The sequence below is a fragment of the Eutrigla gurnardus genome (genome assembly GCF_963514095.1).
Source record: "Eutrigla gurnardus genome assembly, chromosome: 10".
Lineage (NCBI taxonomy): Eukaryota > Metazoa > Chordata > Actinopteri > Perciformes > Triglidae > Eutrigla > Eutrigla gurnardus.
Window position 1 is genome coordinate 3,883,490 of NC_139924.1, and position 13,086 is coordinate 3,896,575.

The 13,086-nt window shown below is 43.2% G+C and overlaps 1 protein-coding gene across 3 annotated transcripts in view; it reads right to left on the reverse strand.

The window, feature by feature from the left end:
* LOC311020128 (fibroblast growth factor 12-like) overlaps positions 1–13,086 on the reverse strand; it is a 63,358-nt gene that overhangs the window by 14,812 nt on the left and 35,460 nt on the right. Inside the window, exon 1 of one of the 3 annotated variants that reach the window (XM_084020003.1) lies at positions 6,024–6,287. The exons of the other annotated variants lie outside the window; for them this stretch is intronic. Coding sequence (XP_083876129.1) covers positions 6,024–6,222 — 199 coding nt within the window. The 5' untranslated portion in view covers positions 6,223–6,287. Of the gene's footprint in view, positions 1–6,023; positions 6,288–13,086 lie in introns of those variants that run through there. 3 annotated transcript variants of the gene reach the window in all.

Genomic DNA, 13,086 nt, shown 5'->3' on the forward strand with positions numbered 1-13,086 from the left:
AAGACAATGACTCTGTTAATGCCATAGTTGGATGGTTGGAGGAAGTCAACCCCTTTGATTCCATACGGGACAGGAAGACCCTGGTATCTTTCTCAACGGGGTTCAGCAGCACTCCCGGGGACTCAGTCAATGCTGATCAGGCAGAGGAGGTTGGCAGAGCCATACAGGCCAACATGGATGGGAAAACTGTTCTGGATACAATGGAAACCAAGCACAAGGTCAAGTCATTGGCAAGCCTCAGATCTTCTCCTAAAATCAATGGAGAGAAGCTAATCACTGACTCACTCAAGCTCTTCAACCGCCTCATCATTAGTGAGCGTGAAGTCAAGACCAAAGTAGCTTTGCGCTTTGAGTTGACGCCAACACCAATGTCTCTATTTCACAAGAATCAGAAGTTGCGAAACCCAGACAAGGCTGCCCTAGCAAAGTTCCTGAAGGCTTTTGTAAGGCTGTTGAAAAAAAAAACCTGCACAAGCCTGGTGGTTGATGGCGGTTGGCTCCTGCACAGCGTCAAATGGGAGGCTAACCTCACGTGGAAGGACATCACTGAGAGCTACCTCCGGTTTGTGATGTCCATGGGTAGCCAGCACCTCCGGATCACTGTGGTCTTTGATGGATATGATAGCTCCACCAAGGACCATGACCACCTGAGACGAACCAAGAATGCATGCAGTGACATTCAGATTCGTCCAGACTTAAAAAACATTGTTCCACGGGAAAGGTTTCTTTCAAGAACAAGAACAACAAGGCCCAGCTCATTCTGCTCCTTGCTGAGACCTTCCAAAGAGCTAGGATCAGTGTTCAACCATGCTCTGATGATGCTGACACCTCCATCGTGTCTGCAGTGCTAAATTAGGCAATAGAGTCCTCTGTTGAGGTGAGGGCTGAGGACACAGACATCCTGGTTATGCTCGTCCATCATAGGGCAAACCACCCGGTCTTCCTCACGACAGCTAAAGATACATGTTATGATGTCAGAAAGATTCGAGAGGCACTCCTGGAGAGGTACCGTAAATACCTTATATTCCTACATAGCTTCTCTGGCTGTGATATTGTATCAGCAATTTCTGGGTTTAGCAAACCAACGTTGCTCAGCAAGCTCTGCCAGACTGACAAATCAGAGCGGGCCATGGATGTGTTCAGTGACATCAGAGCCAAGAAAAGTGACATCATCGAAGCTGGCTGTGAACTGTTAAAGAACATATTCCGCGGAAATCCATCTGAAGATTTGGAAGACTTAAGATTTGATATCTTCAGCAAGCGGGCTGCAGCTGGGAGCATCAAGCCTGATAAACTGCCTCCAACTACAGGATCTGCAGCACAGCACTCTCTGCAGGCATATCTCCAGACCAGAGATTGGCTAATGTTACAAAGTCCATCACTGGATGTCCTTGAGTATGGATGGAAAAAAGGAAAACAAGGTTAGGAACCAGTCCCTACAACAGATCCCATGGCACTCTTCTGAAGTTAGTCAGCTGCAACTGTGCAGGTGACTGTGGCACTCTCAGGTGCTGCTGTAAAAAGCAAGGAGTCAAATGTATTTCTGCTTGTGGGAACTGTCATGGTAACTCTTGCCAGAACATCAACCAGCCAGATGATAATAGTAGTGAGGGAGATGCAGGGGAGTTGGATGAGGTTTGTTAAAATGTCAACTCATAACACAAGTTTTGATTTGTAATTGTTCAATAAAACCACTTTTTATGGATTGTTTATGGATTTGGAGTCATTTTTACTCAAAACTAATGACAGGGACAGATTCAGCACCCCTAAAAACCCCTAGTTAGACATCTCAAAAGTCACTTTTGGTAGAAAACAATGTTTCACTATTTTTACCCAGGCCCTCTGGGCACCCCAACTTTGATTGGCTCCCAAGGCGATTCCCAGAGGATTTGGCTGTGGATAAATTGGAAGGTGTTACTAGACACCTATAGGAACACATGGTAAAAAAAAAAGCTATTGGTAACAAATTATTTCACGATATGGCAAAAAAATACCTAACTTTCCCTAACTAAAATTATACACACCCCAAGTTATGTTACCATGTTTTCCTCTTTTTTTTTTTACATAGATGAGGATTTTTCTAATCTTTATTTAAAAAATATGCCTCTTAATTTGTATTAATTTTCTCCCTGTGGTATCAAAAATAGTATCAAGTATTTTCCTGAGTATCGGTATTGACTTTCAAATTCTAGTATTGTGACAACCGCATTACATGTCGAGACAGTTCCTATGAATGAAGTATGGATCATGTAAACAGCCATGTATAGATTGTGTTGTCGATCAATAACAGACAGTCACAGTGAGTCAGCAGGATACAAACAGCTGCTTCACTACACCGCATTCCAAATTATTATGCAATTGATATTTTTCTCAGATTTTCCTAAATAGCCGATGCAAATGACAGTCAGTATAATGTTCAAGTCATCAACCGTAAGAGTATAATTCAAATTTTATTGAACAAATCTCCTAATGATAACAGATTTTTTTTTTTTAATAAAAAACTCAAAATGCACTGTTCCAAATTATTATGCACAACAGAGATCAAAACATTTAAAGGTTGTAAAGATAACTAAAATGGTAATTTGTTGAATTTGAAGCATCAGGAGATCGTATTTACAAAAATCAAAAGCTATTTCAATTAAAAAAAATGTAACAGGCCAAGTTACATGTTAACACAGGACCCCTTCTTTGATATCACCTTCACAATTCTTGCATCCATTGAACTTGTGAGTTGTTGGAGAGTTTCTGCTTGAATATCTTTGCTGGATGTCAGAACTGCCTCCCACCAAGAAAAGCAAGAAGAGGAGCCCGCACACATCAGCTCCCTTATGTGCAGATGTATTAGCACATCAATAGTAACATTTCGAGCTCATAGCTCTTCATCAGACTAACTCATACACATCAGACGCCCCATTTTTAAGCCTGCCCCTCCCACCCTCATAGATCTTTTGCTTTAGGATGCTCCAAAGGTTCTCAACAGGGTTGAGGTCAGGGGAAGATGGGGGCCACACCATAAGTTTCTCTCCTTTTATGCCCATAGCAGCCAATGACACAGAGGTATTCTTTGCAGCATGAGATGGTGCATTGTCATCCATGAAGATAATTTTTCTATGGAAGACAGGGTTCTTCTTTTTGTACCACGGAAGAAAGTGGTCAGTCAGAAACTCTACATACTTTGCAAAAGTTATTTTCACACCGTCGGGGACCCTAAAGGGGCCTACCAGCTCTCTCCCCATGACTCCAGCCCAAAACATGAGATAGCCACCTCCTTGCTGATGTCGCAGCCTTGTTGGGACATGGTGGCCATTCACCAACCATCCACTACTCCATCCATCTGGACCATCCAGGGTTGCACGGCATTCATCAGTAAACAACACTGTTTGAAAATTAATCTTCATGTATTTCTGAGCCCACTGCAACCGTTTCTGCTTGTGAGCATTGTTTAGGGGTATAATAGGTATTTATTTATAATAGGGTTGATGCACACTTGCAAACTTATGGAGGATCCTACACCTTGTGGTTCGTGGGATTCCAGAGGCACCAGTGGCTTCAAAAACCTGTTTGCTGCTTTTCAATGGCATTTTAGCAGCTGCTCTTCTAATCCTACAAATTTTTCTGGCAGAAACCTTCCTCAGTATTCCTTTATCTGCACGAACCCGTTTGTGCTCTGAATCAGCCACAAATCTCTTCACAGTATGATGATCACGCTTACGTTTTCTTGAAATATCCAATGTTTTCATACCTTGTCCAAGGTATTGCACTATTTCACGCTTTTCGGCAGCAGAGAGATCTTTTTTCTTTCCCATATTGCTTGAAACCTGTGGCCTGTTTAATAATGTGAAACATCCTTCTTAAGTAGTTTTTCTTTGATTGGGCTCACCTGGCAAACTAATTATCACAGGTGTCTGAGATTGATTTCAATGATCCAAAGAGCCCTGAGACACAATACCATCCATGAGTTTAATTAAAAAACTAAAAATTAAATGTTTATGACACTTAAATCCAATGTGCATAATAATTTGGAATGGGGTGTAAAAGCAATGATTATTATTATGATTGTTATATATATATATATATATATATATATATATATATATATATATATAATGATAATATTTATATAATTGTTTATTTATACTGTTCATCCTCAAAAAAACACTGGTAGATGTCCAGGATTTTATTAATACTTTCCTCTGTTTCACTAATAATCTCCACATTCACAAATCATTTCCTGTCACTTCTTACTTTGCAGTTTTTGTCATTGCAAAGTGACAATGAAACTCAACATTTATAGAACATTTAAAAGGTGAACAGGAAAGGTGATGATGGACAAAAGCAATGGAAAAAAAAACAAGATGGCCATAACCAGAATCCATCAATCCACCTAAACGCCATGTTTACACTCAAGTCCAGAGACCGCTGCTCGCCTCCCATTTTGGAGAGCGACTTCCGTCTTCACCGGAGACTCTGTAATGATATAAGATGAAAAACAAAAGTGCTGATGTTGAAGTGATTCAGCGATTGAGAGACTCCTTTAATAAGTGACTCTGTCCTACTGGACAACTTAATAAAGATGTCTCTGGACTGAAGTGTGAGGCAGCTGATCAATCAGAAGATCTGTATGTTTGGTTTACGAAGCGGTTTGTTGCTTTGCCAAGAAATATGAAACAGTTCGTAGCAGCAGGGTGTCGACTAATGAGACACGCAGCTCATGAACGTGTTGGTTAAAAAAAAAAATCTGTCCAACATGCTGGGATGTTTCCTTTCTGTCTACTGATGTTACATTTTAAAAACCGTTGGTGGAAACTATGCAAAGTTTAATACAACTACTGTATCTATTCCACTTAGGAGACAAGAGATGATACTGATGCTGCAACAATTAAAGCTCAAAAATGACACCAAAGAAACACTTTACTTTACTGGAGGAAGAGTGAAGTTAAGTTTTCAGTCCCTCCAGGAGTTTGCAATCTTTCTGGGGGATTATTGCAGATTAAGAATGTCTGATTTCACGGCAGCTTTTTAAACAAAAGAATTGCGATGCATGTGGTGATGTCTTTAGGCATTGTTTTGCAATGAAGCTAGTGAAAATTGTGAAACTAGTTGCAACTCATTAAAACGGAAAGGCAACGTGTTCCAGTGAGAGGATTACAAACCCTAAATCTGCTTGAATAGGAAATGAAGAAGGTGACCTGGGTAGTATAGAGAGGTGAAGTCATGTCCCTGCTTTGCAGTCAATGAATGCACTACATGACGGGAGTCACACAATGTCACTTGATGAATTGAATCTCCATCTCCTGTCGGCTGACACTTTTTTTTTTAGGATATTTGCAGAATAGTTATCAGACATATTGCACATAATTCACAGGGATTGTTTGAATGTGAGTTTGCTGATGGGATTGCAACATCGCCCCTTTCTGGAGGGGCTGGATATATGACCGATGAGCTGACGTCCATGCTAGCAGCTCCATGCTTTGACACGCTAATAGTTAGCAGGTTTACCAGGTTCGGTTACATTAGCATTATCAGTAAGCCAGCTGAGGATGATGAATATCTTTAGTTCTGCATGTATTTAAAAAAAAACTATTAACATGTTGACAAGATGATGGCGCTATGAAAAATCAGAGGATCAATAAAGTCATTACAGTTCATCACACTAAACATCATCACCTCCATCCTCCAAGGTTTGGTTTCGGTAACAAAAGCTCTTAGTTAGCTTTAGGAAAAATATTCAGGTTGGGCTTAAAATAACTAAATACAGTTAAGTTTAGGCAACAAATCCAACAATAGGTTTAGGAAAATAAAACGCGTCACATCACAAACAACTTGTGGTGTGCAATTGCGATCGCAAAGAGACTGGCTTGTAAAGTTATTATGGTTCATCATGAGGGGAACATGGATAATGTACCACATTTCCTGGCATCCATCAAACAGCAGTTGAGATGTTTAGACCACCAACCGCACTGCTTAATTTTAAATGTTAACTGTGTGAAGGTTATTATTTTCCGTTGCGAGTCCGGACCCACCTGGTTTCCGTCGTACTGGTCTTTTCTTCCCACTGCAGAAGCGAACTTTGCTGAAGACACTAAAGATGTGCCTCTCGCACAGAGACCTCGGGTCTTTACTGGGACTCGTGTGTCTCTTGTTAGTGGCGACCTTGTCGCTGTTGGACTCGCGGGCCTGCCGCTTCTGCCGGATCAGGGAGCTGGCGATGGCCGCTGCCATCTCCCTGAGAGGTGGGCGGTGCCACCGACAAACAAATACCTGCTCCTGATCTGGCTGTTGAGACTGAGGATGCTGGTGTTTTAGTCCCAAACAGGACACATCTCTGAATGCTAGAATGTCTCACCAGTCTGTTGGTCTCATGTTTGATCCGTCAATGGAAGCTGATTGATTTCAGATCCACTTCGAGAAGCTGATATTTACATGTCCAGAATGCTTCAAAACTGAAGATGTCTTCCTCGATGTCACCTCGTAGACATCATTTCTGTCCAACGGATGTCTTTTGACGATAAGACATATCAGAGGACAAAGACTGATAAATAGAGGTGATATGAGTTCACATCCTGTAGCTTTTGTTTATGACAGCGGTGGTGAGAAAGCGTCAGTCATGATGACTCATCATCAATCACAAGAAACTTTAAAATCAGTGTCAGACATTTTCATCAGCTGGAGAATTATTGAATATGATGAAAAATAATTCATAACTGTGTTATTTTAACTGATTTCATGACAATATGTAGAAGTGCAGAAAGTTTGAGCCTCTATAGATTAATGGACCCTTTACTTATCAATTTTATATCAATTAATCACAATGAGTTTGCGAGATGAAACCTTTCAAAAAGCCACGATTCCTTGTTTTAAAAACAATGAACATGTGAGTGAAAAATCCTCAATGCATGCTGGGTAATTCATGCGCATCTCAGCCTTTTAGATCCTCCGATAGAAGCAAATGTCTGCAGGAGCTGCTGGGAGTTTTTCGGTCTCGGTGATGTGTCCACGGACTGAGAAACGAAGCGTTGAATCAACTCACTGCGGCATCAACACGTCTCTCAGGATGTTGAGGTTTGTCCTCAGTTCACACGTCCAGTTCGTCAACAACTTTAAGACAATCAGCAGCAGTGACGCCGAAACAACGTCCAACAAACCCAACAAAGTCCAAAAATAATCCCAGAGAGAGAATCCACAGAGAAGAGATGCTTACACACAGCGAGTCTATTCTGCTCTGTTTTACTCCACTGCTGTCTACTCCTCCTCCTCTTCTCTGAGAGCTGCTGAATGTGATGAGAGGCTGAGAGAGGAGAGAGAGTGATGGAGAGGCAGAGACGGTCGGTGGAAGAAGAAGCTCCTAAAAATATTCTGCCTGATGTTTCAGTTCACTTCATCCTCCTGACGATTGTTTTTTCTGTTAGCTGCTTTCATTCTGGATCCAGTTCAGGTTCGTAAAACAACAGGATCCATTTAACTCTGGACCAGTTTCCTCTCCTCAGTTCAAGAGTCTGGAATCCAGATCAAATCCAGAGTCTTTCAGTCACATCACTGCTTCTGTTGGTCAGATTATAAATCTGATAATGTATTCTGGGAAGCTTGGTGTCCTAAAATGTATGTTCCCACTAGTAGTGCTGCACGATATATTGTTTAAGCATCGACATTGAGATGCAAAATATTCACATCACAGGACATGTGATGTTGGCAAATTAAAACATGTCACAACCATTTTGCTGCTTGATTCAAAAGGAAACTTCCATGATTCTTATTTTCTATGATTGATGACCTACAGTCTCAGTCGGACCGCCATGTTTTGGTTGGTTGCCAGAAACTATTTTCTGAACACTATTTTTACACTTTTTACACCGGCCGCTCTGTGTGGGAGGAGCCTCTCCCGAGCAAGATCATGTGCCCTACAATCGGCTATATTAGGTCGGTTTGGAAAGGCGCAGGTTGAGGTGGCTCCTTGGCCCGACCATGAGTTACATCGCCTCCCCCTTGACCTTGTCGCTTCCTTAGTACTCCCTTCACCCTCTCTCCCTGCAGGGAGGAACTGGGCTCCAGGCGGGAATGTCAACCAGGCGAGACTGTCCAGATTTAGCTCTCAAAGTGCATCAAATTAGTGCATTTAACTTAAAAATGTAAATGTAAGTATTTTTACATCTGGCAATTTATATCGCAGAAAAAATAAATACAATATTGTGCTGGCTTAGTTCCCACATGATGAAATTGCATACATTTTGAGGGAAACTTATTTTGTGGTGAATTATGTTTACTTTTGATATGACACTATGGGCCCTAGTTTCGTAGACCAGGCGCAGTCAGCTTTCAGCGCACCTGCGCCGCGCCAACGGGGTGTGTCCGCCTGGACTTTGCAAGTTTCGTGCACCGCGCAGGCTCGCGCAGGCACACCTCCCGTCTCGCCCACCGGCGCAAGTGGGAAAGTGGGAGGAGAAGAAGGCGTGAGTGGGAGACGAGGAGGAGACGAGGCATGGACTGGGATTAATACAGCCGATTCAGATCTTCACCAATCAAATGAGCTCCTCTCCTCACCTTTAATGCGTTAGGGGAGGTTCAGTGCAAGTTCCCTCATTTGACAACCAGATGACAGAAGCAGCGCCGCCGCTCCCACCACGCTCATCACGCGCTGTGCGCGCATATCATAATAATAACAATGCCCATATTATAAAAAACAGGAGAGAGAGAGGGAGATGTTTTGGTCCGAGAGGCTGAGTTTCCGTTACGAGTGCCATCCGCCTTTGATCTGACGTCAGATGTGACGGGACAATCTATAAATTCACGTGTTGATTCAATTAGTTGCATTAAATAGTGTTTGTTGTGATTATGTATTGCATTTAAATGTGCCTGGAACTGTGGAAACCTGCCTGTGAGGTCTCGGTGACGTGTGCGCACTGCGCGCAGTCAGCCAAACTTCCACTCCGCCAGCTGTGATTCGCATTGAATGAATGGACTTTATTTACGCCTTGCGCCGAAAGTAGACCAGGTTGGAGCTGGCGAGCTTTCAGCGCAGTCTCGGCGAGGCTTTTTGCCACGAAACTTCCGCTACGCCAAGCTGAATCTGTGACGCCTCCCCCAGCTGCGCCGCCACACCCATCTTGGCGCAGGCGATCCACCAAACTGCCAAACTGAAGGTGCGCAAGGCTGCGCGGGTCGAAACTTGCATTGCGCCGGCTCCGCCACCCTGCGCCGCCCTGCGCTGCGCCACGAAACTAGGGCCCTATATGTTTCAAATGAGTCTGCAGAAGTTGGAGGAATGCCAGTTTAAGTATCGGTTCCTGCAATCCCTCTTCCATGGATTGTTACGTCCACTCAGTGGTACAGTGCTCTCTGGCTCTGTGTGATTTTCGCCCCTGAAAAAAACGTTTTAATGATCTTGGTTGTTGCTTGCCTCTCTATTAATTATTACCTGTGCTCTGTTCGTCTCCAGATCCTGTCCGCCAGCCGCTAAACTCCTCTCCAGCCTGCTCACTCACCTGTCTCCACAAGTCCAGGCACAGACTCAGCCACTGACCTTCCTCCAATGTCTTCCCTGGAATCCCTGTCCTTCACGGAACCCCCAATCACTCCCTGTTTAATTCAATATGAGTTTTTCTTTGTCTGCATTTTGGGCCAACCTCTTGGTAAAATCACAACTGGCCAATCCAGCCAGTAATGGACCCAGCAGACTCAGACAATCTCTTGCAGATCACAGTCCAATTCCACTAAGCCCTTACTGGCCAAGGCGACCTGCTCGTACATTACCACACCAGGAAGTAATGGACTCTTTCTAAGGATTTACAGCCAGTATCTTCCAAATCGATCATCCCCACACCTGCTCCGTTACCCACCTGTAGTGGGTCCCCGGAAGTGCTTGTTCATTCGCCTGAATGCCTTCTTAGGTATTTGCTGGTCATTTTTCCTCCTGTGTAGCCTCGGGTTTGAAAAGCAGGCTTATACCTTTGCTTCCAACAGATCACAAATAGCCTACATATTCGGGTTATTGACATTTCAGAGTTGTATTTCTTTGTGAGTTTTGGACCACCCTGTAAGTGGTAAAGATGCCAGTCAGCACCTCTTTGCTTTAAGGCAAGGCTCATGTAGAGTAGCGGACTTCTCCATAGAATTCTGAACATTAGCCAGAGAAGCTGTGCGGAATGAGGGGCCCTTCAGGGAGTTTTCTTGAGTGAGGCTATAAAGCATGAATTAGCTACATACTACGAGATGACCAGCCTATATGCTCTAATCTCCCTAGCTATTAGACTAGACAATAGAATAAATCAGAATAGAATAGAAAGAATCAGTTCACTCCTTTTACCTCACCCACAATTCAGTATAGCCACAGCTCTGAACCCACTTCCCCTTCCAAGCATAAATTCAATCCCCACCAGCTGGCTGAAAAAGCCAAGGAGCTAGGACACAACTTCCTATCTACTGAACTACTGAAGGCGGACAGGGGCTTGTAAGTACTGTGGCACGTTGTTCATGAGGTTTGTTTCATGACATATGAACCAAAGACGCAAGATGTCTTCACTATGATGAACATGTGAGCTAGAAATGTGGTTTCCTGTTCTAGTTTTTAGGATCCAGAATCAAGTCGATCCCGAACCAGTATGACCTGATGAAAAACATTGTGATTAATGTGAATATTTCAGCTGTGCAGTCATGTAACGTGTGAAGACTTTGATGCTGTTGAAACTAATCCTCCACATCTAATCAGGTTGTCTCTTGGCCCCGAGGCTGATGGCACCGCCAGACTCCACCAAACTGAAACTGAACATCATCATGCTGGAGCACGTGGAGAACGTGTCAGTGAATGCACCGCCGTGCTGAATGTAGGCCTGCAGAAAAAACCAGGTCAGTGTCTTTAATTACTATTTGCGTCCTCGTATCTGCAGGCTGGGACTGAGAAGAGGATCATCATCATCATCTTCCTCATTCACTCTGATCATGAGCTGTATCCTGTCAGTCTGTCCAGCTTTAAAGGTATACTTCACCTCAAAATGACCGTCAGCCCATGTTACCTTGAATTCTTGAAGAAAAACTTTTGATTTACTCTTCATCCAGACATATCTTCACTTAAACCTGACTATTCAAACCACTTCCTCCACTACCATGTCATGCACCAACACAGTCGCAAAGCAGTTTGTGAAATAGCTACACTTTCAAACTAATTTATTTCAGTTGGGAGTATCATTTGTGTCTGCATTTTATTTTATGTCAAATGAAATTATGCTTCAAAACCAACGCTAGGTTTAGACAAGAAAACCAACAAAAATATCTTAGGTTTAGGAAAGCCACAGACACGTCACTTCACAAACACACTTTGGGATATGTGGTATCCAACACTGGTTTCATGGTTGAAAGCTAGGGGTGTGACGATACACTCTGCTCACGAGATGAGACACGATATTGGGTTCACGAGAACGAGACGAGACGAGATTTTAAGAAAACTACAATGACAAAATATATGACTGGACTAACAGACTTTAATTTAACAGAGTTGCACATGCATTTTGAAATATTTTTTTATAACTCTTTACATGCATGATGTAAGCATGATCTTTTAATAAACTTCTTCTTTCACAAATTTAAACTGAAACTAAAATTTATAAAAGTTAAAATAAAATAAATAAAATAAAATATTTCTTTTTCCCAAGTGTAAATATGTGCAAAACCAAATCCAAGTTCTACTTTGTCAATACAGAGTGCAAATAGTGCAAACGGAGCCTGATCAAGTATGTCATGAACAACATGCTGCAACTACAGCATCTTCAGCATCTCTGACATCGCAGCTGTCAAGTGTATCAATGCTTCTGGAGTTTTGTCTTATCTCTGGGCTGGTGATGCTGCTATGGCAGCTTGCTGCTCAAGGTAACGAGCCAGCATATCCAACGTGCCCGTCATTAACTTGTGTGATGGCAATTGTAGCCGTTTCTGCTTGGACATTTTCACCGCGGTAGCCGCTGAACTATGATGAAAAAAAGCAGTCACACGTCTCACCCGCCCGAGTAAACGAGCGACGCGGGGAACACCGAGGCAAGCTTGGGTTGCAAGATTTATAGTGTGCGCAAAACAGATGTGCGACTTCAATCCCGCGTCGCGCACGGCCACGTCCATATTACATGCATTGTCGGTAACAATAAACGATGCCGTGGTTGGGTTTTTTAAGGTCCCAGTCAGTAACAGCTGTCTGTCTTGGTTGGTTTTGTTCTTACCTTTTTAACAGAACTTGTGCGGTCGCCATAGGCAACCACTCATCCTCTACAACCCAAATAGCCTATGGTGTAGCGCAAGGTTCCATTTTAGGTCCAATTTTATTTTCTGTTTATATGCTCCCACTCGGCCAAATTATCCAGCGGCACAATGTTTCCTTCCATTGCTATGCTGACGACACACAGATATACCTCCCGCTGAAACCCAATGATCCGAGAAGCCTGGATGCTGTTTTAGACTGTCTGAAAGATGTGAACCGCTGGATGGCCCATAACTTTCTCCAACTCAACAACTCCAAATCAGAAATAATACTGTTTAACCCGCCAAACTCCATCTCCAGTCCCATCAGTCTTGGTCCGTTAACCGGTAACATCAAGCCCACTGCCAGAAACCTAGGTATCCTCCTCGACTCAGACTTCACCTTCATCCCTCACATCAACAAAGTTGTTCAGTCCTGCTTCCTCCACATCAGAACCATCTCCAAAATCAAAAATATTCTATCACAGTCTGATCTAGAAAAAGTAGTCCACGCCCTCATATTTTCCCGTCTAGATTACTGTAACTCCCTCCTAACTGGCATCAATAACAAATCACTTTTCGCCTCCAGCTGGTTCAAAACTCAGCAGCCAGGCTTCTCACTGGTTTTAACAGACGGCATCACATCACTCCAATTTTAGCCTCACTCCACTGGCTCCCAGTACGTTTTAGAATTGATTTTAAGATTTTACTGATCACTTTTAAGGCTCGTCAAGGTCTAGCCCCAGAATACATCGCAGACATGCTGACCTGTTCGCAGCCTTAGATCCGCGGGCGGGTCTCTCTTAACGGTTCCAAGGCCGAGGCTCAAGACCAGAGGTGACCGTGCCTTCTCCGTCAGAGCGCCTCGGC